The sequence below is a fragment of the Lissotriton helveticus genome, chromosome 4_1 (assembly GCF_964261635.1).
Source record: "Lissotriton helveticus chromosome 4_1, aLisHel1.1, whole genome shotgun sequence".
NCBI lineage: Eukaryota > Metazoa > Chordata > Amphibia > Caudata > Salamandridae > Lissotriton > Lissotriton helveticus.
Window position 1 is genome coordinate 831,502,997 of NC_136063.1, and position 26,107 is coordinate 831,529,103.

A 26,107-nucleotide genomic window follows, 5' to 3' on the forward strand; every position below is an offset into this window, starting at 1 on the left:
ACCTTATCCCATGCTTGCAGGGCTGGGTGAGTCACCTTAGAGAGGTACAGATTCCGGGGCCTGGCCGAGCGGGAGAAGAACAGGATACCCCACAAGGGCTGCCTGGCTAGGGACCTGTCCATAAACAACCAGTGCTTCTCGGATTCTGGGCGGGACTATTCAACCAACGCTCTGTGCTGCACCACCCACCAGTAGGCCTGCAAGTGGGTAACACCCATCCCACCGTTGACAGGGTCTCTATAGCTCAGTTCCTTGAGCATCCGGGGTCGCTGGTCACGCCAGCTAAAGTGCTCTATATCTTGCTGGACGGAGAGGCTGACACCCGACGGGGAAGCTAGCGGAAGCATTTAAAACAGGTATACCAACTTGGGAAGTATGGTCATTTTTATGGCCGCAATGCGGCCCAGCCACAAGAGTGAGAAAGGCTGCCATCTTCGAAGGCAATCCCATATATGCCGTAGTATCTTCGTATAATTTATGCTAGTAGTTGTCTGAATATCGGCAGAAAGCTGCAAACCCAATGTCTACTGAATCCTACAGGACTGCTGCAGGAATGCCAGGTTGTCATGGTGTAGAGATAGATTAAGTGCCTGAGATTTGTACAAGTGAATCTTGAAGCCAGATACCGAGGCAAACCGGTCAAGCTCCGCCAGCAGGGCAGGGAGGGATTCCCCAGGCTTCTCCACTGTGGCCACCACATCATTGACATCTGATTTTATGCCTTGTCCCCCCAAATTGCACCCCCACAATGGAGGGGTCATCCCTGACCTGTTGGGCCATGGGCTCCATATATAAAGCGAACAGAAGGGGCGACAAAGGGCACTCATGTCGTATTCCTCACCTGATGGAAAAGGCCTTCGAGAGGAGCCCATTCACCCTCACCAAGGCAACAGGGCTAGAGTAGGTACTAAGCACTCAGGCGATGTAACGCTGTGGCAGTCTGAAGTGGGCTAAGGTTTCAGTGAGGAACGGCCAATGGACTCTGTTGAACGCCTTATAGGCGTCGACCGAGAAAACCATGCATTGATCGGGAAAGGATTCCGACCTGTCTATTAAGTGTACAAGATGTTTCGTATTGTCGGGCCATTGGCGCCAAAGGACAAAGCCGGACTGGTCCGGGTCTATCAATCCGGGCAAGTGGGGAGAAATACGCTGTGCCAGGATCCCAGTAAAAATCTTTAAGTCAACGATAAGAAGTGAAATTGGGCGGAAGGAAGCGCACAGCCGCATATCCTTACCGGGTTTGGGAATCACAGTAACGAGCGCTTCCAGCATCGAGGATGGGAGAGGGCTGGAAGCACCGATGGAATTATACCTACTCACAAGCAGCGGTGCGAGGATCGAACAAAAGGTTTTTAAAAAGGCAGAAGAAAAGCCATCTGGGCACGGGGATTTATGATGCTTCAATTTAGATATGGCCAAAACCACCTCCTCCAACCAGATAGGGCCCTTGAGCTCCTGAACCTGACTCGGTACTAACCTGGCTGTGGCGACCCCATCCAGATATTGGGCTGGACCATACTCTGGGAGATTCTGAGCACTGTACAGTGTCTCATAAAAGGGGCGAAAAGTTGCAGCTATCCCCTGGTCCGTGGACTGTACCTGGCCCAGTGTATCCATGACTCCGGAGATGTGGGATGCCTGTCTCTGTGCGCGAGGCCTATTGGCCAGTAGCCTCCCACACCTGTCCCTGCCCCCACATAAAAGGCATGCCAAAGACGAAGGGCGGCATATTCGGCCCTGTCCCCCTCCAGGCCAGCTAACTGAGCCCTACCACTTAAAGTTGTTTCCAGACCCTCGGAGCACTGATTTTCTGGTGGATGCGCTCTAGCTAGGTTATTGCGCTCGAAACTTGTTCCGGTTTCTCCCTCCTAAGTCTATTGTCTGCGGCAGAGATCCCAAAGAACTCCCCTCTGACGATCACCTTTAAAGCATCCCACAGGGTCGCGGTCGAGAAGTCAGGGGTATCGTTGGTCGCCAAGTAGTCCGTTATTGTGTTGGTTATCTGCTGAACCATGGAGGTGCGCTGCAGCAGTGTTTCTCGGAGATGTCAAAGGTGGTGAGGAGGCTGGCCATGCAGCTGGGATAGTGCCACCCGAACTGCGTAGTGGTCAGATAAGGGGCACGGGAGAATCTCTGCGTTCTGAGACTGTTGTGTAAGCACGTCAGATGTTAAGATATAGTCAATCCTAGCATACGTTTTGTGGGAATGCGAGTATATGTATATTTCCTGGATGTCGGATGATGGGACCTCCAGACGTCCGTAAGCCCTGTGTCCGTGAGCAAGCGCTTCGCTTTGCTAGAGATGGCCCCAGTTTGTCACATCCGCTGGGCGGACCTATCCATCTCGTTATCGAGAACCAAATTGAAGTCTCCGCCCCCCCCACCCCCAATAAGTAGGGACCTGTCAGGGACAGACTTGTCAGCTCCTGGACCATCTCCTGCAGGAACCCCGTCTGTCTCTCATTAGGGTCGTATACTGAGGCCACCGTGAAGGTGTGTTGTCCTATCATGAAGGTGTAAGCTAGTAGTCGACCACTGAGCTCGGCCCACTGCTTGGGTCCTATGGTGCCTTGAAACCCAGCAGCCACCAGGATTGCCACCCGTGCCGTTTTTGTGGACTGGGAAGAAAACAGTTGGTGAGGGAATGCTCTAGACCGCAACTTATGTGTGTTGTGAGGTAAAAGGTGCGTTTCTTGGAGGAGACAAATGTGGGTATCTGAGTTTTCAAGAAAGAACAGTACGGGGGGAGGAGCCAAGATGGCGATCGGAACGGTCGCATAACCGCCTCGCTCCGTGATCTCTTCCTCCCCGCCACCTATCCTGTATTTCATCCTGTTCGGGGTGTTCCGAATTTGGTCACTGAGGGAGAGCCGTCACTTACCATCCTTCTCCGGGGCTCTGGCGTGCAGTGATTTCGGCGTTCTGCCCTGGTCACCTTGTTGGCCTTCCCGGCCCTGACGCCGGGGCCTCGAGTGCTGTGCCTGCCCGGTGATGTTCGGAGTGCCGGCGGTCCGGAACCGGTGGAGAGACCCGATGGTGGGAGCCTGAGAGCCGCGGGCCGGGACCCCCGGGGCGGACCCGCCCCCGCTGGTGGGCCACCCCGCATGTCCGTTCGCCTACCGGCCCGAAGAAGAGAAGCCGCGCTGTCCGGCACCCCTCAAGTGAGAAACCCACTCCTGTTGTTAATCCCGACCGGGATCCGGTGCTGGGCTCCCCCCGAGTGCTGTGGGGAGCACGCCCGTTCTTCTGGTGACTCTCCTTTCTCCGCCGAGCGCCTTCCGCCGCGGTTTGGCGGTGAGCCCTGGGGCCGCCGGTGCTCCTGGTGGACTTGGAAGAACCTGTGGCGATGGCGGAGGGTGCTGTACTTAAGATGGCGGATGGCCCCTCGGGATGTCTTTCTCCTGGAGACAGGGAGGCTGCCGCATTTGCTTTCTCCAGCCCTCGCGTGGTTTGGGCGGCCCCTACTCGGAGTGCTATCTTGTTTGCCCTGTCTGCTCTGCGGATCGACCTGTCCTTGAAATGTCGAGCCATGGAATTGCGGATAGCTGCCATGGTGGCTCCGCCATTTTGTGACGAAGTGTCGTCTCCCCGAATTGTACTGCCTGGAACTTCGCCGGCGGCTGTGCTGGGATCTCCGGCTGGGTGCTCGATTCTATGGGATCTAGCGGACCCGGTGCCGATGCTGCAGTGCTTTCTGCATCCTGTTTTCTTTGCTTCGTGCTGGACGGCTCAGATACTGTGCTTGGTCACATGGATCCTTGAGGAACTTTTGCATTTTGACTGCTGCCGAGTTCTCCTGGTTGCTTCTGGTTTGCCGGGACGGTGTTTTGCGGAGATCCCACCGGCTTTTCCTGACTGGTGTGGACCCACTGTGTTCTGCTGTTTTTTGGCTGTGGCGGGGTTGGGAAGCTCGACTCTTCATAAAAGTGGACAGGGGTGATCGTGCCCGGATGCCTGTGGGACCCTTTTTACATGGCATCTCCGGGCCTCGTTATTCTGGATGGTTCCTGTTTACATCCCGGTGTAGGCTTTTCTTGACTCTCCTTTTCGACCTCGATTAGTGCATTATTGTTGCGGGGGGGTAGTGTTTTATGTCTCGGTCGCTGGCTCCTCTCCTCTCTCTTTCTTCCTTATCCTCTGTTTCCTTTTCCTATTCCCCTCTCTTTCTTCGTTATAATTCCCTTTCTCTTTTTCTATATTTCGGGTGACTCTGGGCGACAGGCACGCTGTTTAGTGGGGTAGGCCGTAGCCATTACAGTGATGTAGGGTGGGGGGGGTGTTTGTTATTTTAGTTTGTTTTATTCTATGGTCCCTTTATTGCCTTTTTCTAGGGGGTGGGCTATGTCCCTTGGTGTTTACTCCTCTGTTTCGCTAGCGTCTGCACTTTCTCCTTTTTCGGGGCGGGTGGGCTGTACGTGTGGCGTCCACTTTATTTGTTTGCTGGTATTCTTCCTCTATTCTGCACCTGGTATGGGCGTGTGAGGTCTTTGGGCTTTGCCCTACTGTGGTCGTCTGCTTGCGTGGGGGGCTATTTCCCTCCCGCCCCCCCCCCCCCTTCTTTTCTGTATATGTTGCATGACGCGCTGGTAGATATGGTTGCTGCCTCCTTTATATAATGTAAAATGAAACCTCTTTTATCCTGGCGCTGGCGATGTAACAACTTTATTTGCATCCATCCTGTATTCTCCCTATCGTATACATTGCTTTGTTATTTTGATTCTCCTGACTTTGCGGCCGGCCCCTGTGGTTGTAGGCCAGCGCTTGTACTTATACGTGTCTTTCAATAAAGGTTTTTAAAAAAAAAAAAAAAAAAAAAAAGAAAGAACAGTACTGCTCCCGGCTTAGTGGGGCAATTAAGGCCCTTGACATTAAGCAACAGGATTTTAACGGAAGCCATCACCAGAGTAGTTATCAAGATGCCCAAGAAGAGGCTTGGGATGAATGGTCCCATCCCGCCAGTATTCACCCCATGACATGACCTGCCAAAGTCCCCGCGACCCCCGCTTTCCATAAATCGAACAATTGATTCAAGCATAGAAGGAGGAGGAGAGCTGAATATGCTACTTACCAGTATGCATCTGTTCTTGGCATGTAGGGCTGCTGACATTCATATCTATAGCATAGATCGCCGCCTAGTGTTGGGTCCGGATGATTGCACATTGTTGTCCTGGAAGAGTCTTCGAAGTATCACGAGATAGGTGGCTCCTCCCCTGGACTACAGTGCGCATGGGCATCGACTCCATCCTCAGATTGTTTTTAGCCATTGTGGCAAAGATGGCGTGCAATAGTGTAAGCGATGGCCATGCTGAAGTGTAAATGCAAGAAAGTCTGCAGCCGCTACAGGCGCCGGGAAGGAGGGCGGGCGATATGAATGTCAGCAGCACTACATGCCAAGAACAGATGCATACTGGTAAGTAGCATATTCAGTTCGAGGCATGTGGGCTGCTGAATTCATATCTATAGCATAGAATACATAGCAGTCCCTCCATTAACGGCGGCCGCCTGTGCCAGCTGCAGAAGTCTGAAAAAGTGTTTTAAGAACAGCCTGTCCTACAGCTGCCTGCTGTTTGGAGTGCACATCTACACAGTAGTGTTTGGTAAATGTATGTGGTGTAGACCATGTGGCTGCTCTACAAATATCTTCCAAAGGAATATTACCCAGGAACGCCATGGAGGCTCCCAACTTGCGGGTGGAGTGGGCTCTGGGGGGTACTGTTAAAGTGCGCTTAGCCTTGTGATAGCAAATCTGAATGCACTTAACGATCCACCTGGCTATCCCTGCTTTGGAAATGGGGTTGCCTTTGTGCTGGGCTGAAAAGGCAACAAAGAGCTGTTGTGTCTTTCTAAAGTCCTTGGTCCTATCAATGTAGTACATCAACGCTCTCTTGACATCAAGAGTGTGGAGCATTCTTTCTGCTACAGTCTCAGGGTTCTGAAAGAATGCGGGCAGTTCGATGGTCTGATTTACATGAAACTGCGAAACCACCTTAGGAAGGAATTTAGGGTTAGTGCGTAGCACTACCCTGTTGGCGTGAATTTGAATAAATGGCTCTTGCACAGTGAGCACCTGTAGCTCACTAACACACCGTAGAGATGTTATGGCAATAAGAAAAGCCACTTTCCATGTCAAGAACTGAATCTCACAGGAATGTAGAGGCTCGAAAGGTGGGCCCATCAACCTGGTGAGGACCACATTGAGGTTCCACACCGGAGCTGGCGGGGTCCTGGGAGGGATGACCCGCTTCAGCCCCTCCAAGAAGGCTTTAATGGCAGGCACCCTGAAAACAGAGAGATGCTGCCTGTTTTGAAGATAAGCCGCTATGGCAGATAAGTGTATCCGAATGGAAGCATATGCTAGATTGCATTTGTAAAGATGTAACAAATAGCAGATGATGTTAGGAATGGATGCATCCAGCGGGTTAATGTTGTGGTCTGTACAGTAAACGACAAACCGCTTCCATTTTGCTGCATAGCAAGCTCTGGTAGTGGGCTTTCTTGCCTCCCGGAAGATATCCATGCATTCCGGAGGCAGATTAAGGTAGCCAAATTCTTAGACCTCAGGAGCCAGATCGCCAATTTTGAGCTGTTGCGGATCTGGATGCTGAATGTCGCCATGGTTCTGCGTCAAGAGCCTGGGTGTGAGGTGCAGCCTTTGATGCGGTACCACGGAGAGTTCTAGAAACGTGGTGTACCATGGTTGGCGAGCCCACGTTGGAGCAACCAGGATGAGAGTCATCGAGTGCTGCTTTAGCTTTCTTGCCACCAGCGGGATGAGAGGTGCTGGGGGAAAAGCGTACGCAAATTTGCCTGACCAGTTCATCCATATCGCATTGCCCTGCGACTGTGGGTGAGGGAACCTGGCGGCAAAGCTTTGGCATTTTGCGTTTTCCCTTGTGGCAAACAGGTCTATCGCTGGATGACCCCACTGCTGGAAGTACGGGCGGAGTACTGATGGATGTAACTCCCACTCGTGCATCTGGTGGCTGTACCTGCTGAGCAGATCCGCCATCTGATTGTCCTTGCCCGGGAGGTGTTCCGCCATGAGGAAGATGTTCCTCTGAATGGCCCACTTTCACATGCTCTGAGCCAGATGAGACAACTGTGGAGAGTGTGTACCTCCCTGTTTTTGGATGTAGTACATGGCCGTCATGTTGTCCGTCCGGATCAACACGACCTTGTTGCACAGATGTACTTTGAAGGACTTGAGCACCATGAAGATTGCCATCAGTTCTAGGTAGTTGATGTGCATCTTCTTTTGCTGTGTCGTCCATAGTCCCTGCACCGTGTAGTGGAGCACATGAGCTCCCCCTCCCTGGAGAGATGCGTCCGTCGTCAGGGTAATCTGTGGCACAGGCTCTTGGAACGGTCGGCCCTTGCAAAGGTTGTGTGGAGTCCACCAATGCAGAGAGTTGAATGCCCGACCGGTCACCAACACTAGGTCTTTTAACTGTCCTTGAGCCTGAGTCCACTGATGTGCCAAGCATTCTTGGAGCGGACGCATATGCAACCTGGCGTGCGGGACTATGAAGATGCAGGAGGCCATCATGCCTATCAACTGCATGAACACTCTCACTGGAAGGGAGTGTTGCGGTCTGAACTTCTGGATTAGCGACTGGATGTTGTCGATCCTCACTGAGTTCGGCTGAGCCGTGGCCGCTAGAGTATCTATCGTCGCGCCCAGATACTGCCGCACATGGGCCGGCTGAAGGTGCGACTTTGGATAGTTTAGTGAAAAACCCAGACTGTGAAGAAGGTGAATGGTGTGGGACACGTCGGCGGTGCACTGCTGGGCTGACTTTGCCTGAACCAGCCAGTCGTCCAGATAAGGATAGACATGGACGTTTTGTCTCCTGAGGTGCGCCGCCACTGTCGCCAGACATTTCGTGAACACTCTGGGGGCTGTGGTCACTCCGAAAGGAAGGACCTTGAATTGGTAATGCCTGTTCTGGATAGTGAACCTGAGGTATTTCCTGTGGGATGGATGGAGTGGGATGTGAAAGTAAGCATCCTTGAGATCCAAGGTTGCGAGGAAGTCTCCCTGATTTAGCAATGGAAGAACCTGCTGCAGTGTTAGCATGTGGAAGTGTTCTGAGAGAATGTACTGGTTTAGGGGCCTTAGATCCAGAATAGGTCTGAGGGACCCATCCTTCTTTGGGATTAAGAAGTACAGGGAATAAACCCCTGTGCCTTCTTCCCCCACTGGCACGAGCTCTATTGCGCCTTTCTGCAGCATGACAAGAACCTCCTGCTGCAATAAGTGCAAATGCTCTGCTGACATAGGACGGTGTCTTGGTGGTATGTTGGGTGGAGTGGATGTTAGCTCCAAACAATAGCCGAACTGGATAAGTTTCCTGACCCACCTGTCTGTGGTGATGAAGTTCCAGACTGGCAGGAACTGCTGGAGTCTCCCCCCGACAGGTGTTTGATGGTCGGGGGGCAGTGACAGGTAGTCACTGTTTGTTGGTGGCGGAGGAACGGGAGTTGTTGTTGCCCCTGCCCTTGGTGCTGTTGCCGCGGTATCCTCCTCTACTCTGCTTGATGTACGAGGATTGTGCCCCACCTTTATTGAACTGTGTCTGCTGTGACATGTGGCCTCGGTGCACACCTCGATTGCCTGAGCGACGAAAAGTGTTCCCTCGAAACTGTTGGGACTGTAGAGCCCCCATGGACTTGGCAGTCTCAGTATCTTTCTACATTTTCTCCAGGGTGGAATCCACCTCTGGACCAAATAACCTGTCAGGGTTCACCGGCTGGTTGAGGATGGTAGTCTGTATCTCTGGTTTGAACCCGAAGATTCGGAGCCATGCCTGACGCCTCAACATTACACTAGTGTTAATTGCCCGTGCTCCGTGTCTGCAACGTCTAGTGCACACTTTATAGCAGCGTTGGAGATGAGCTTCCCCTCCTGGATAAGCATCTCAGCTACCTCTTTAAACTGATCCGGTAGGTGTTGCAACAGGGTCTCTAGGGTGTCATAGTGTGCCCTGTCGTATCTGGCCAAGAGGGCCTGCGTGTTTGAGATACGCCAGATGTTGGCCGCCTGAACTGCTACTCTCTTCCCTGATGCCTCCAGCACTTTTGATTCTTTGTCTGGGGGAGGAGCTTCACCCGTGGTTTGCGAGTTCGCCCTTTTGCGGGCATTAGAGACTACCAGGGAGTCCAACGGCAACTGGCCCTTGATGTAGGTAGGGTCGCCAGGTGCCGGTCTATATTTCTTTTCAATTCTAGGGTTGACAACCCTTGACCTTGTAGGTTCCTTAAAAATGTCCGCAGCATGCTTAAGGACCCCTTTCAGCATGGGAAGAGTCTTAACAGTCTTTTCAGCAGTGGAGAAAGTGTCAAAAAGGAAGTCAACCTCCACAGGGTCAGCATGCATCTCAACATCGTGGTTTTTAGCTGCCCTCTCAATCAAGGCATTAAATGCCGCAGAATCTTCAGTGGGAGACGTCTTGACGATGTACACCTGAGGGTCATGGATGGTGTGCTGATCCCCTTGATCACCTGCCTCCACCCACGAGTCCTGTTGCTCATCAGGCTCTGTATTGGTAGGAAAGTTGTATTCTTCATCCTGCTCCCCACCATCCTCTCCATCAGAATAAGTGGGTGAGGGTGTTGCACTTTTTTGAGTCTGTGGAACTATTGGTTCTACCAAGACTGGTGTTTCTGGTGCAGGTTTTTTGCGCTTTAGAGGAATTGTAAATGACTCCAAAGGCTGCGATGCTGTAATTTTCCTTTTGTAAAGCGTAAGCTTTCTGGTGTCGGCATCGATGAAATGCTCCGACTGCTCCTCCAGTAAGGGTGGTCGATGCCTTAAGCTCCCAGCCGGGTGCATCGGCTTCGATACCACAGAGTCCTTGGGCACGGAGCGTGGTGCGAAGGCCTTCGGCGCCACCTTAGGCGGTAACGTGAAGAGGATTGGCGTTGAAGTTTTTTGCGTCGGGACAGCCTGCTTCGGGGCGGAAGGTGTCTTCGGTTCCGATGCCGAAGCCTTGTCCTTAAGTCGCTTGAGGGAGTCGGAGACCTGCTTCGTAAAGGAAGCGGATGGTTTCGTCGACGCGACGGATGACCTCGGTCCACCCCCAGGGGAAGACCCGACCGTCGATGACTTTGGATTGTCCGATCGATGCGTAGGAGCAACCTTCTCCGGGGCGCTACGATCTTTATCTACGGCAGCAGACGTCGACGCCGACGGCTTCGGGCCGGTGGCCTTGACTACTGGCGCCGGGACCCAAGACTTCGGCTCGGCACCCTTGCCTAACGTCGTCACGACGGGCCGTTTGGCTTTTGGCTCTACGGCCTTGTCCGACTTCGGCACGGCAGCTTTTTTGGATGTCTGCACGACTGCCTTGCTCGACCCTGAGTGTACGGCCTTTCTAGTGCTTGACTCGACGGCCTTGACCTCCTTTAACACTTTGACCGGGTCGATACCTTTCTTAGGCTTCGACACCTCTGAAGACGATGGCGTCGATGATGGGGGAGCAGACGTCTTCGATTTCGATGGCGCCTCGACCATCTTTGTTTTTGTCGACACCGATGGTTTCAGTTTCGGTTTTGATTTCGACAATGGCGGCTCCGCTGAAGTGTCCGTAGCCGGGCCGGAAGGCGGGCCGTGGATCTTGGTGTAAGGTCTTGGGTAAGGCCATGTGGCGATCCCTCGACCTGAGCCTTTGTAAGTGTTCGAACGGGGCATAGCCCTTCCTCTGGGCTATCTTCCATGGCCCCATAGGCCTCATCGTCGTCTCCTACCTCGTCAATGACTTCCTCTATGTCTTGGCCTTCGACATCCGCATCGTAGTCGGATTCGATGTCCACCGTTGGAGGCGAAATCTGCAACTGAACCTCTTGTTCGTCTGCTTCTTCGTCGTCAAAGATGTCCACCGGTGCCGGGGCCGATCGCCGGGCCTCGAGGCGCACCACGCGCCAAAGCCGAATCGTCTTCTTCGAATGAAACCTGGAACAAGCCATACAGCTGGCTTCGTCGTGGTCCGGCGACAGGCATTTGTTGCACACTGGATGGACGTCAATGTGAGGATACTTCGACCCACACACGGGACATTTCTTGAACGGACTCCGTTCCATGCCGTCGAAAGTCTTGCCGCGTCGACAGGGCCTCGATCACCAAGAAGTCACCCGACTTCCTGGATATCCGACAAACTGAGCTGGAAGTAAACCGGGACCGAACGCAAACAATACCGACGGTTCGAAAAAGAGGCCTTCTGGCCTTGAAAAGTTTATACTGATTCCGAACTGGAGAGAACGAAATTACATCCGAACCCAACGGCGGAAAAAAACAATCTGAGGATGGAGTCGATGCCCATGCGCACTGTAGTCCAGGGGAGGAGCCACCTATCTCGTGATACTTCGAAGACTCTTCCAGGACAACAATGTGCAATCATCCGGACCCAACACTAGGCGGCGATCTATGCTATAGATATGAATTCAGCAGCCCACATGCCTCGAACACCCATTTACCCATCAACAAAATAAACCGAACTGAACTGAAACTGAACAGTCCATAAGTGTCTGGGTGAGATGTCCAGCAGGAACCCCCCTGACGCCCGATCCTATTCGAGATCCGGCCTCAAAAGCCCTATTGGTCCCCTCTAACAACCCACCCCAGGGATATCAGATCTTTATCATGGTGAGTCCACAGCAGCCGAGTCCTCCGCCAGGGTTGTTCCTTTGCCATAGTGTCCAGATCCGGGCAAAGGCGCAGAAAGGTATTCCCCACCCGCTGCCACTTGTCCGCTCCTCGGTGCCGACCCCCCATGTCCTCGCACACCGGGGTTGCTGCGTCCTCTTTGGGTAAGTTAAGGAGCGAAGTAGCCTCCTGATGGGAGCGCATCTGGAGTAACTTGCCCTCCCACTTAAATACAATTCTGAAGTGGTGACTCCAGGAATAAGGAACGTCCTTGGAGCGCAGGAAAGTCGTGACAGGCCTAAACTCTCGTCTTTTCTGTAGGGTGGAGGCGACTGTCCTGGAACAAGAGAAGTTTTGCTGTACGAAACTCTATGGGGTGATTGGCCCGTGCTTCCCGAAGGATTTTTTCTTTGAGTTGGAAATCATGGACACACGTTAAAATGTCGGGGGGGGGAGGGGTGGAGAGCAGTCGCTGTTGGTCTTGAAGTAGGAAAATCTCCTGCTGAAGCTGGGTGGCCTCTTCGCCCTTGCCGACGCCTGCGTCTCCAGGGCGTCAACTCTTTCACCCACTGAATCAATGTATCTACGATTTTCACGGCGCTCCGAGGAGATTGCCTTCTTCATCGTATGGAATTCCCAGTAAGCGTAGCAAAGAGAGACTCGCGGACGCTGTAAGTGAGGGGGGCCCTCCACATCGCTCCGATCTCGCTCAGCAGGGTGTCCCCCTGATGCATGCGCCGCCTCAGCCCTACCAGCACCTATCTTGACGAGAAGGTCCTTACCCGACCGTTCCTTCTTGTTTTTGTTGGTGTGACGAAAAAGCTCCTTGCCGAAGGATTCAATATCCCGTCCCTCAATGCCCTGAGGAACCACCCGGATCCTAATGTTCTGTCGAGGTCTCCCGCGTTGGCCTGGAGGTCCAATTGTTGGACTTGAAGTCGGCGAACCTCCTGCTGAAGCTGGGTGAACTCTTCGTCCCTTGCCGAAGCCTGCGTCTGCAGGGCGTCCACTCTTTCACCCACTGAATCAATGTCTCTACGAATTTCGCGCCGCTCCGAGGAGATTTCCTTCTTATCGTATGGAATTCCCCGGTAAGCGTAGCAAAGAAAGACTCGAGGACGCTGTGAGTGAGGGGGCCCTCCGCATTGCTCCGATCTCGCTCAGCAGGGTGTCCCCTCTGATGCATGCGCCGCCTCAGCCCTACCAGCACCTATCTTGACGAGAAGGTCCTTAACCGACCGCTCCTTCTTGTTTTTGTTGGCTGCCATAGTCCCTAAGAGCCGCCGTCCGCAACCAGATCAGGTATTGGGGGCACAGGCAGCGGTCGGCAGCGCTGCTATAGCGTGTGTTGGTAGAAGGCCTCAAGATCAGCAGGCCGCAGGAGCCTGCGAACAACTCCCCGGGGCGACCACTTCAGAACTCTTGCCTCTCCAAGGCCACTTGCGGAGTAGGCTCTCTCTATACGTGTGTCCAACTGTAGACATGCTGGTCCCCCCCCCCCCGGAGTGCAAGGGTTGGCGTGAAGGGAATGGTTCAAGGACTAATCTCCGTATGCGAAGCTCTCATTACCTTGCTGTGCAGGGAGGGCTGGAAACATGCGGCTTTGCTCCCATCTCCCCGACGAGCAGCACGGTTTTGTCAGGTCCCACGTCTGTTCCCTTCACCGAGGACCGTACCTGGATTCAGTCTGCCTGGTGTCCCGCTGCCGCACCACGCCAAGAGGGCCACCAGAAGCCACTCCACCTCTCCATCTCCCGGTCAGGGCAGGTAGGTACGCTGGCAACCCAGCCTACGCTCGTCTTCTCTCCGGCCGGCAGGCCTATCATCCCCGGCACACGCACCCGGACCAACACCACTGGGCCCCGCCAGGTCCTTCTGCAGCGCAGGCAGGAGGGGCCAGAGCCGCCCGGGGGGGGGGGGGGGCAGGATTCACTCGCCTCCGCGGCCGGGCTCCCCCTTTCAGGCCAAGGCCACCACAGCTGTCTCAGCACTCAAGCGGGGCAGGCCCCGCCACCCACACACAGCAGGAATCAAACTAAGTCGGGCCCGGGAGGAGACCGCTTTTTCACCGAGGCGGCCTGACCACTTGCGGGTGGAGCCCTCCTTAGGCGACGATCCCGGGTGGGCGCACTCCATGCCTAAACCATCAGCCAGAGCCTCACTTGCCTGCCGTCCGGCGGCAGGCCTCGGGTACTGTGGCGCAGCGCCAGCAACGCCTATCACTGGCGCCCACGCTTCGGATCAGCTCTGCTCCCGGGTCCGGACCACCACACCAGCAGTCACCAGTAAGACGGCAGGCACGCAACACCCATTGGACTCACCAGGCTTCCGCCCCCCCCCCCTTCCCCCCCCCCGTCGTGTGTGACAGCCCGGGATGAGACTGTCTCATCCCGGGCACACACACAGCCACACCCGAACGTTTCACAGGTCTTTAAAAGACCATTTGAATGTTAATTAGGCATCGCTGTTGTTTCACCCCTTGTTGAGGCCCTGCAGCTCCACTCTGCCTACTGATTAAAGGTTCAGCCCCCCCCCCGAAACTTTTTCATAGCCCCCCCCCCCCGAAATTTGGCTCTAGTTGCGCCTCTGTAAGACGGTAGGTACGCACACCACTGGGGTCAGCAGTACGCAGCTGGTAGGCCTGGGCTGAGGAAAGGGACCGGAGCGGCGAGCAGGCAAGTCCTACTCGTCCGCCATCTTGGCCATGCCCCCCTGTATTTGTGTTTTTATATGTGTAGCCTGAGAAGAGGTTTTGGAATGAAGGTGCAGCCCCTCCTCCTCTTGTACGTGTTTGTGCTCTGAATAACTTGCATTATTGAATCTGAGTTTTCTGGAAGCACTTTAAAAAGATGAAAAAATAACACACTTTAACGCTCATTGTTCAGGTAAAGTTATTATAGTATAAACTAATTTATTACAAGCAAGTTATATAGAGCTGTGATTGTTGAAAAAAGGCTGCCACTGAACTTACCTCAGAGTCCGAGCTGTGAAGCTCATCCAGCTTTGGAGCCTTGAGCAGTTTCCGCTGCACAGTCACCTGGGTGCTACTGCTGCTCCGCCCGTTTGCCTTTGTAAGAGGAACCAAGCCGCCGTCCAGTAACATTGAACCTTCTAACCTCCTCTGCATCTCTGGAGTTGGGATATCTAACCAAAGGAAAACAAATCATCAATTATAACGTGTGATGCAAAGAAGCAGCAGTGCAACAGTTAACGTGATAAAAAAAGTATGAGCAGAATATGTTTGTGGTTCTGTTAAAGGACACACTACAGAGTTCATTCCTTATATGTTTCACAGGCAAAGAGGAAAACATCTCTCTGAGATCATATAGCATGATTCTCGGTCAGATGTTCTGTGGTTGTTTTTTCTACACACTCAGTGAGTTGAAATTGAGGGTAGTGTTAGTCCCAGCGTCAGGCCTATAGGCTTGTGAACCGCATGCAAGAACAGGTCAAAGGACCACAAGGTCTGATTAGGTGTGATCAGACCATCTGACTTGTAACGAGGGCGGCCATATTTGTGCATCAATTAAAACATCAAGAGTGAGACAGAAGGTGTGGTTCAGGCTGAGCTGCAATCTTACAAAATCGTCACAGTAGAAGTATGATGGATGGCCAAATTGAACTAGTTTTCACTCACTTTGAGCACGCTTTAACAAGGAACTTCGAGCATCCCGATAACCACAGCTTGATTTTTTTTCAGTAATTCAAGATCGGATGCCACAAAATATCCAAACTTTGACAAGGTCTTCTAAAGGGGCCTAAACAATGTGGTACAGACACCAAATTGCAAGCACTGAACTCAGAAGTTGATTTGAACTGATATGGGATCATGCAGTACTCTAAATCATCATTAGACTCACGGCCCTGGAATACATCAACGGAGCGCCAGCCCTGGAGAGATGGCCAAGGGAACCGCCATGTGCTCCACCCATTTACCTCTGCCTCATGCCTTGGCTACTGTGTACATTCGCTGGAAGGTCAGCGTCTGCCACTGACTCTTTTTGTGCACCTCACCATGGAGACACCAGAAAGAGACTTCTCACCATGGAGACACCAGAAAGAGACTTCTCACCATGGAGACACCAGAAAGAGACTTCTCATCATGGAGACACCAGGAAGAGACTTCTCACCATGGAGACACCAGAAAGAGACTTCTCACCATGGAGACACCAGAAAGAGACTTCTCACCATTGATTCACCAGAAGGAGACTTCTCACCATGGAGACACCAGAAAGAGACTTCTCACCATGGAGACACCAGAAAGAGACTTCTCACCATTGATTCACCAGAAGGAGACTTCTCACCATGGAGACACCAGAAAGAGACTTCTCACCATGGAGACACCAGAAAGAGACTTCTCACCATTGATTCACCAGAAGGAGACTTCTCACCATGGAGACACCAGAAAGAGACTTCTCACCATGGAGACACCAGAAAGAGACTTCTCATCATGGAGACACCAGGAAGAGACTTCTCACCATGGAGACACCAGAAGGAGACTTCGCACCATGGAGACACCAGAAAGAGACTTCTCACCATTGATTCACCAGAAGGAGACTTCTCACCATGGAGACACCAGAAAGAGACTTCTCACCATGGAGACACCAGAAAGAGACTTCTCATCATGGAGACACCAGGAAGAGACTTCTCACCATGGAGACACCAGGAAGAGTCTTCTCATCATGGAGACACCAGAAGGAGACTTCTCACCATGGAGACACCAGAAAGAGACTTCTCACCATGGAGACACCAGGAAGAGACTTCTCACCATTGATTCACCAGAAGGAGACTTCTCACCATGGAGACACCAGAAAGAGACTTCTCACCATTGATTCACCAGAAGGAGACTTCTCACCATGGAGACACCAGAAAGAGACTTCTCACCATTGATTCACCAGAAGGAGACTTCTCACCATGGAGACACCAGAAGGAGACTTCTCACCATGGAGACACCCGAAAGAGACTTCTCATCATGGAGACACCAGGAAGAGACTTCTCATCATGGAGACACCAGAAGGAGACTTCGCACCATGGAGACACCAGAAAGATACTTATCTAACACTCCCCATTGGAGCGTGCATGCCAAGATTAGCTTCAAGTAATACCATAACACCTCACACTATTTCTAGAGGCACCACTAGTATTAAAAAGTAAAAAAAAAAAAAAAAAGCGCTGAGGAAGGGAGACCAAGGATATGAGGGACAATGCTGTTCAGTGTGAGATTATAGTCACGCATCCAACCCTGCTTTTAAGGGTCCTCACCCCGATTCTACACTTGTAAATCCTTTGACAATGGCACTGTTATCTATCCCTATGGCTCACTATCCCTTTCTGTGTCTAATATGTTTGAACACAGAAGTGTACATGTGACATGGAGCATGTTTGCTGGAGAATCTCTGCAAGGAAAAAAATACAAAACATTACTTTGGCAGCCTATTTAATTAAAGGCTGCAGAAGACAGGAGGTGGGAGTATTACTTTGTATTAAAAGCACAGATCTCTCCTTTCTTTGCCTGAACAAAAACAAATAATATTAGAAAATGATTTAACCTCTAAACCACTTTTTGTGCAAACCCCCACTGTTGTCGGGAAGCAGCAGTGTGGTTGACTACTTCCCTAAGAACGCTTGCATCTTCCAAGGGTAGCAGTTATAAAATACAGTCACACCACCGCACTTTTACATGGAATAAGTGTACAGTTTAACAATGAAAAACTGTACTAAATAAACCTGGTTGTAAAAGAAGGATTTGTAGAAAAAAATCATTAGTATACCATTAGAAGCTCATGTAGCAGTCAGATATTTAAAAAAGTGGAGGGCGGTTATTCAGGAACCTGTAAAGCACTATGGATTCTATGTAAATCTGTAAACTAAGGGGCTGATTACGATATCGTTAGGAAAGCATTCCCACCGAATCGGGTTGGGAATGCTTTCCTTTGGAATCGCACTGGGGAGTCCCACAGACCGAGTACAATGTGACCGTATGTGTACGGACTCGGTTCGGTCGGACTCCCATTGAATTCAATGGGAATCTGTGTATCCAATGTGAACACAGGCTCCCATTTAAAAAAGGGGTTGGTGGGGAAAAGCATGCACCCTCTGGCGGGACCCCCAATGGGACTCGCCACACTGTGCATGCACAGAAAGGAGGGACCCATGGGTACCCTCCTGCGACTGATTCGGTGGGCCTCGGGTGAAGGGGGGCTTGCTACGGGCCCCCGAAGTCCGATTCCCACAGCCGTTTTGTCTCATCAAACCAAGTCAGTACGGCTGTCAAAACCAGTCATGGTACTCGCTCGTTCGGAAACCGTCCCCATTGAGCTGCATGAATCGGCTCAGAACAACTTGAATTGACTGAATCGTATTCGTAACCAATTCGGTCAGTGTGGACTGCTTCCTCACATCGTACTTGGTAGTCCGGAAAGGTGAACGATTCGGTTGGAAAAATAGGCTCTGAATAGGATTCGCTTAATCCGGATCCTGTTTAGAGCCTTTCCTAACTAGATCGTCATCGGCCCCTAATTGTCCATATCTGAAAGGAAATCTATTTGCATACTTTTCTGTTCTAATTCAAGTTTCTAAGCATCAAGACTGACACAGGAAATAACATATACCTCTGAAAGAACAGAAGATGCAAGGACATGTGTTGGTAAAAGGATAGTACAAAACAAAAGAAAAAAAGAATGAAGAGGCTTTCCCGCAACAAAACGCCTATTAAAAGGCCGTACCAAGCAAAAACGACATACGCCTTACTAGGAAAACTAGGACCCTGAGAATGTTGGCTCACATGTGAGATATAACTCAGATGCAAGAATTCTGATGCCCCTTTTAAACACAAATTTCAATCACCAAGAGTCAATGCTTAACGCAGTAGCAGAAAACCCAATCATTTGAAGGAGTTGGAGTTAAATCTACTCCATGGTCCTAGGCACGGATCACATGATCATGTTGGGTGTAGAACAGAACCGAGCTAATGGCGCCCGCCCATCTAGGAGAGGCAGATCTGCATCTCAGAGCGCAGTTTTGGGCATGCTTCCTGCTGTCTGACATGAATGATTACGAGACGAGCCACCAGTGACTGCTAAAGTACTAGGTTGAGGGATCAATGGGTGGACTGGGTGCGCCCCCTTGATGGCGTGGACTGGTGTGATGCCCTTATGGTCCCCAGAACATTCACTGTGTCCGTCAAACTCAAGCTGATTCAGCTCTACTACTTACACTCTGCGTACCTCACTTCCCTGCACCTGTATCGAGCGGGTTTGCGCCCAGATGCGTCATGCGCGAGATGCAACCATGCCCCAGCTGACTTCCTCCACATGGTGTGCTTGTGCCCCCGTTTGGAACAGTTCTGGGGATCTTTTGAAGCGGAGCTGACAAAGGTGTTGGGCTGGGAGGCGCCTCATGATCCACGTCACTCTTTGCTGGGGATTACTGATGGACTGGACGGGTCCAGGAGTGACAAGTTATTTTATAACACAGCTATGATGGTGGCCAAGCGGGACATAGAGGCGGACTGGAAGAGCCCTGACCCACCGGCCCTGGAGAGGTGGCGTAGAGGGGTGGACTGGTGCGCGACCCAGGAGAAAGCCCTTTATAAGGCCAAGGGGTGCGTGAAGAAATACCGCAGAGTGTGGGGGAAGTGGTTGGGGATCAGGGGGGTCCTGATTAACCGGGCTCTAAATCTCATCCATGTAATTTGTATGGGGTTTGTGATTGGAGGTTACATTGCTTTTGCAAATGGACTCAAAATCGTGATTTCCGTGTACTGGCTGAATTGTTTTATGCATTTTAAAATCAATTAAATTGCTTATCAAAAAAAAAAAAACTCAAACACTGAAGGGGTACTCAGATCAGTCTGAAAAATTCTACACACCTACACATGCCTGGTGGTACCTAAACGTCTAAATGTTGGAATTATCCATCTGGCCCTTGACTTGCTAGGAGCGGGGCAAAAAAAACAACATATAGGCCACTGATCCTTTTTCAATTTTACAGGACAGGCAGGCCACGATGGCTGAATTAGCTGTTTTCATCTATCTTGAGCAATATGTGCAAAGTGGCAAAGGTCCTTATCTAAAGTGCAGGTACAGTTTCCTAGCCACATTTGGCACAATACTGTCTAACAATAGTTCAGTGTGACTTACAAGTGTTCCACAGTATCCAATTGAAAGAAGTTGCCAACAAATCTCTGTTCAATCTCTCGAACCATGGAAGGCCTACACATTTAAGTTCAGGGTATGCCCCTGGTCACAGTACACAATGCCCTATGGAATGGCCTCTAAGCCTATTTGACAGAGTGTGTAGGCAAAAAGCAATGTCTTCCAGCTGTGTTCCTCAACAAACATTGGTTTTTAGGCGACAGTCATATTCAAAGTGATGCAGCCTCCCAATTATGGAATGATTCAGAGACAGTCTTAAAATCACTAGGGCTCAACAGCGGGTGATTCCAACTGAGATGTTCTGTAGCCGTAAATTCTACTGGTTCCTTGATAATGGGGTGTATTCCTATGGAGAGAGGGTTGCAGGATCTCCGTACAGCATTTTCTAAAAGCGTTAAAAAAATGTCTTTCAAGTAATGTAAATGAACCACAGAATATATATTAGTATACCATGGTTTAAAAGCACTAGCAAACTACAAACATCCCTACCACACTGCTGGGAGGTGGACTGCTCTACACTATTGATGCTACCCAAAGGTAACCATTTTTTTAAAACTACTTATACAGCCTTGTATGCAAAGTAAGTTGTATTATGGGCATTAGCAGCAGTTAGAAAGAGGTCGGCCAAGGGATGGTATGCAATTGGATTATAAACTGAATATGTGTGGGGGATTGGTTGGTTTGACCGGACTACAGAATTTCCTACTCTATGATCTAAGGCCGCAAAATATTAGCAGAGGTACAACTTCCAAGGTATTCTAGTGAACTTTGCATTTGATTCGGAAGATAAGCTTTCATATGTACCACAATGTTTTCAATCAAGATATCCTTTACTTGAATACTATCTTGAGGTAGAAATAAAACGTCAATTAATCTTTAGGTTAGCTAAAATATATTAAAAAAAAATACTATCTGCTTAATTACTCTTCAGAAGAAGGAGAAACATCTGTAAACCTGTATCAAACTAGTACACATACCGAAGGCTCAATAGTGTATATTCACCTGCAACGTAGCTTCCTAAACTGCAGTGAAACATCCAACAATTAGACATTAATTGGTTTTTTTAATCATCCCAAGCACATCTCTCTTACATTTACGTTTTAAACTATGTAAAATACTTACCTCTATATCCAGGTGATTATAAATGAATTCAGTTAGATTTCCCTACCTGGGATGACAGCCAGCCACTGCGAGAGAGTAGTGTTGTTGATAACAGCAGTCGACACAGGTTTGTAGTTACTTATATTTCCATAAACCAGGCAAAAGAATGATTTGCTCACACAAATCTGAGGGAGCGCATTTATCTTACTCGTTGATGCCAATCAATAGTTCCGAGAGCATCCCATCCACTTGCACTCACGAAGCTGCTTGACAAAGGGGCTTGGAAGTTCCTGCATTTATCTGTATATCCCGCAGTGGTTCGTTGACTTTGTTTTTATGAGACATTTTTACATACTATTTTGCTAATCTTCATATTTTAAGTGGGTTCATAGAAAAGGGGTAGGTGGGTTTGAAAAAAAAAATACATCTGACCAATAGTTTGGTGAAGAAGTGTGTACAATGCTTCCAAAAGCCCAAATCCTTCATGACTCATCAATGATCTCTTCCGGTGTGGGTTGTGTGTCATAATGTCCAATAGTAAGGTGTCATTTCAGTTACCCAGCAAACGCTTGGTATCTAAATTCCATTTCCACTGCATGATATTAAACCCTCGATGTTCTCCCAAACAAAGGGAGAGCATTAGCAACCAGTATAACAGAAAACAAACATCAGTTCTGAAGTTGTGTTCCACGTGTATCAATGGGTGAAACAACAGTCAAAATAAAAAAAGAAAAACACAAGTGAAAAGAAAGCAAATACAACAGCACGCAACGCCAATGGGAGTGTTACTATACAATGGGAGAACACAAGCAAAGCACAGACATTCATGGTAAAATAACAATAATTGCACAACACAACATCAAATAAAAGAACTGACAAATGGATAAAGAAACGTGAAAAACTTCCATGGTCAACCAAATGTAGAAAGCAAAGTTAAAGCCTGCCCACAGATGTGGTTGAGATTTTTGGCTGGGCAGAGAACCGTCACGTTCAACTGATGTTTTTATGAACATAAATAAATATTATACCCAAGATCACAGCCATGCACAACTTGCAATATTAAATGGGTAAAAATGTTTTTTATAGATTTTTTTTTTTGCCCTCCCGCTTCACTTTGTCCTTTTTTCAAATTGGTAAATCGTTGTTGTCCTAGCCATGTTGCAGCTTGTCGTAATGTTATCAATTCAGATATTACTGCTGATTAATGCACCTTTCTTTGTTCCGTTTATTAGTTTATACTTCGGAGGCAATTGATTTATAAATATAAATTAATGTGCATGTCGCCATCAATTCCACAACTATAATAAACAGAGACGAAAATAGGAGTGATTCTTTGTTTACTCTTATGGAGCTGCCATTGGAAATCGGTCTCATTTCAATTATGAAGCTTTATCCACATTACAGGTAACTATCAATACATTCAAAGTCCCAAGTGTAACTAATAAAAAACAGAATCTGAGCTACTTTTCTGGTCCAGAAATTTACTTTAAGGTAGTTGCTCAGATCCCTGAAGTTTAAGTTCTTAACTTATCAGTACTCAATAGTATGCAAGTACTGTACAAATGTAACTCGAAGACCATTTAAGGCTCCAAATTATAGTCTTCAACTACAAAAATTCAATATTAACATTTGCACAGCAGCTGCACACCACTAATACATATTAGAACAAATGTGCAGATATCTTGAAGTGCTGCAGAACACTAGTTCCCCCTAACAAAGATGACACCCAAATGACATAAGACATGCTTACCCTCAAACAAATGGCCCATTGCACACTGACCATAGAGTAAAGATTTGAACAACCTTACTTATTTTGGCCACTGACCTATTTTGCTCCCAGATCTCCTCGGCACGTTTTTTTATTTATTATTATCAACTGTACCGGGGGGGGGGAAATATAGTGCTAAATAGCAAAAACATTAAACATAAATATGAGTGGTTAAGTTAGGGAATAAATAAAGAATGCAATACTTTATTAGTGAGATTGACTCATTATACTGCCCAGAGTAATGGTAACTGATGACAAATTCAAATGTCAAAGACGAGGCAATTTGTACCCAATAATCTTGCTATAATTATCTGTGTATTAGTCAAAGGGATCAACTAGGCAATTAAGTAAGAGGGAAACATTTGGGAGCAGTGTGAAGATAGGAGGAGGCAGCGACTACTATACACCTCACTATGTAGGTTTAAACTAGAGAAGTTCAGTACTCCTTTTCGTTGTTTTAAGAGACTATTTCATTATTGTTTTTGACTAAATATCTAACAAAAACTAACTGAGCTATAACAATGCATGTTTTTCCATCAAGTCATTCCCACTTGGGAGTGTGTTTTCTCTATACATTGAACTATCTTAAAAACGTTCACCATCACGCTCTTTCAAAAGTGTGGTACAAAAACAGCATGTAGGATATTGGCCCTTATTCTAAAGCCGATTACAACTCCTGTGCCACCACATCTGTTAAATTAAAACTGGAGAGGTTTAGGTCTCTATACAAGATGATCTATTTTTTTAAGAGGCACTTCCCTATGGCACCGCTGGGGGGTGGACTGCTCTACACTATTGATATCAAGTAAGCTTTTAACTAAAGTACCATGACTAGAACTACTTTTTCTCATCAATTAAGTCACTTTGTTATTTGGGAAGTGCTCTTTCTCCTCCCACAGGACAATCTTTGTCCCAATAGTATATCAGCATAGAAGAATTCTGTGGTGACCACTCTCTAAAATATTCACGTTGTGGTCCTTTTCTAGCCCAGTTGATGATCCTAGTCTATGGTACGGTAAAGTGAATTTAGTGAACTGGATATTCTGAAGTTATTTTATTTATTTTTAAATATCTAGGCTCATAATTTCTTTCACTTACAGTACTTCTGTTGTATTAATTAATACTGATTTATGTAATTCCATTGTCTACCACAAGACATATACAAGTTAAATATATATATATATATTTTTTTTTTTAAATATCTAGGCACATAAATTCTTTCACTCACAGTACTTCTGTTGAATTAATTAATAGTGATGTATGTAATTCCATTGTCTTCCACAAGACATATATAAGTCAGATATTTGGGGAACACAGGCTAGCAGACCTCAAGCAGGAAAGACCTGCCTACTGTTTGTTGACAGCGGCCTGGTCCCAAGCGACATTGTGAACTGTTGGTTGTGTCGTAGCTTCAGTGATCATAGCCCAACAGAAGCCATTCAAGTTTCTCCATACCACAAGCTTTCACAAACAAATGGGAGGAAGACATTCATCACACTGTTAACAGCAGGGGGGCATAAAAAATGTTTACCTGACCAGTCACAACTGTAAGACATGCTAAGAGGCCGCATTGCTGGAAAAACAAAAGTACACAAAAGAACAAACCTGTTAAAAGTATAAAGAAATTATTTTAAAAACATATATTTTGTGCAATATACCCTATCTCTTGAGGTGGATAAATCAGAAAGTTTAGTTTTACAAGGAAAAGCGCACAACTTTTGTGGTGTTTACCTGGTTATACAGCAACATAATCATTCATACTGTAAGAAGGAAGGATGAAGCAAAAGGATCTACAGAAAGAAATGGTCAATTTAATACAGAACAAGCTGTAACTGCTTACTGAACAGGAAATGAGATATGGGTTTTGTCAAATTCTGAGGAGGCGTGTGTATGGTGTCCAGAAAAAAACGTTGATTGGCCTTCCATAGGCCAAAGGCATGTATAGTGCAGATTCAGGTGAGCAATAACAATGTCCTGGAAGACCAGTATCTCCCGAAACAGATCAGGATGTAAAATGACAATCCAACGGGGGGTTAAAGTGGAACACTGCACTCGAAGCTTAAACGACTGGAGAACTGGAACGTCTGAAACTGCCCTGACACACGCACCTCTCTTACTACAATTCCAGAGTGACGACTTCACATGACCACTGATCCCTTCATATTTAGATAGGTATGTGTATTTCCAAGTTGTCGCTGTAACACAATACCGATATGTCGATGTTTACAGGGGACTGACTGAACAGATTGCTACGTTTCTAGGAGTATCTTTGGGTTAACAATGAAGCATAGTGATAAAGTACCAAGCTGCACCTCCTTGATACGACGCTACCTTGTGTGTTGTTTGTGGGAGAGGCACGGTGGATCTCTTGTGGGGAATATCTGCTGTATTTATGCCAGTACGCGTATTATCTACACACTTTGTTACAGTGGAGGAATTCATAATTAATTCACCAACCATATTAAATAACATGTGAATATGACTTGTACAGTAGTGGGATAGTTAAACAAACTCATCTGATCACTTCAACATGGGCTATGTATTTTAATTACTCTTTTTTCATTAATTTTGTTGTATGACATTTATTCTTATGTATTTGCAACGTAACACTTTCTAAGCCAGAGGTGTGTAACTTGCCATTTGGCTAACAATTCAATTAAAACCTTTTTTTTTTTTTCTTTTTAAAGTAAAGTAATTTGACAAATGAAGAATTACATCATCAGTCAACTATTTGGAAAAATAAATAATTTTCGAAAGATATGAAATGCATGCTCTTTCACAGTAAAATAATATGCTTTCTACACAGTAAAGAGAAATAAACTATTAAATGCCTAATTGCTGATGTGCAAATAGAGTGAAATGAACTTAAAATGTGATTTTATATTTTCATACCCTTATCAATAACAGATGTCACAGTAACCAGGATGAAAAGCCCTGTGTTTGCACTCCTTTCTGGGTGTGGTTGTGGTTGATTGCTGCACAGGTAGGGGGCAACAGATGGTGATGTTATCCTGCACAGACACAAACAATGCAACCAAAACGAGTCCTTGTTTTGTGTTCATGCTATTTTGTTTGTTCTTTTTAGGTTTCGCCTAGCGTTGCAACTGCGTAGCAGTTGCTCCGCACACGGCGAAATCTCATGTTCCTACATTTGGCTTTGGTTCCACCTCTGTCTCCCATTGGCTAGCTCCATAAATGGAGGCTAGCCATTGGGAGACAGAGGCTGTCAATCACGCTTTCTCGTGAAAACGCGATTCGGGGGCGTTTCTCGGTGTTTTTTTAAGTCCCGCCCCTTTGTCCTGGGCCGCGCTGTCATTGGCTGCCGGCCCGGGACAACCCGTGACGTCATTCCCCGGGCCGTGCTGTGATTGGCTGCCGGCCCGGGACAACCCCCCTGACGTCATTCCCGGGCCGCGCTGTGATTGGCTGCCGGCCGGG

At 48.5% G+C, this 26,107-nt stretch overlaps 1 protein-coding gene across 4 annotated transcripts in view; it reads right to left on the reverse strand.

Moving 5' to 3' along the window:
• Positions 1 to 26,107, reverse strand: part of SPIRE1 (spire type actin nucleation factor 1) — a 579,327-nt gene that overhangs the window by 96,797 nt on the left and 456,423 nt on the right. For 2 of the 4 annotated variants that reach the window (XM_078687480.1, XM_078687479.1), the window contains exons 9-10: positions 24,201 to 24,242; positions 14,616 to 14,788 (exon numbers count right to left, since the gene is read on the reverse strand). In XM_078687480.1, coding sequence (XP_078543606.1) covers positions 14,616 to 14,788; positions 24,201 to 24,242 — 215 coding nt within the window. The remainder of the gene's footprint in view (positions 1 to 14,615; positions 14,789 to 24,200; positions 24,243 to 26,107) is intronic. The other 2 variants (XM_078687482.1, XM_078687481.1) reach the window with 1 other exon arrangement.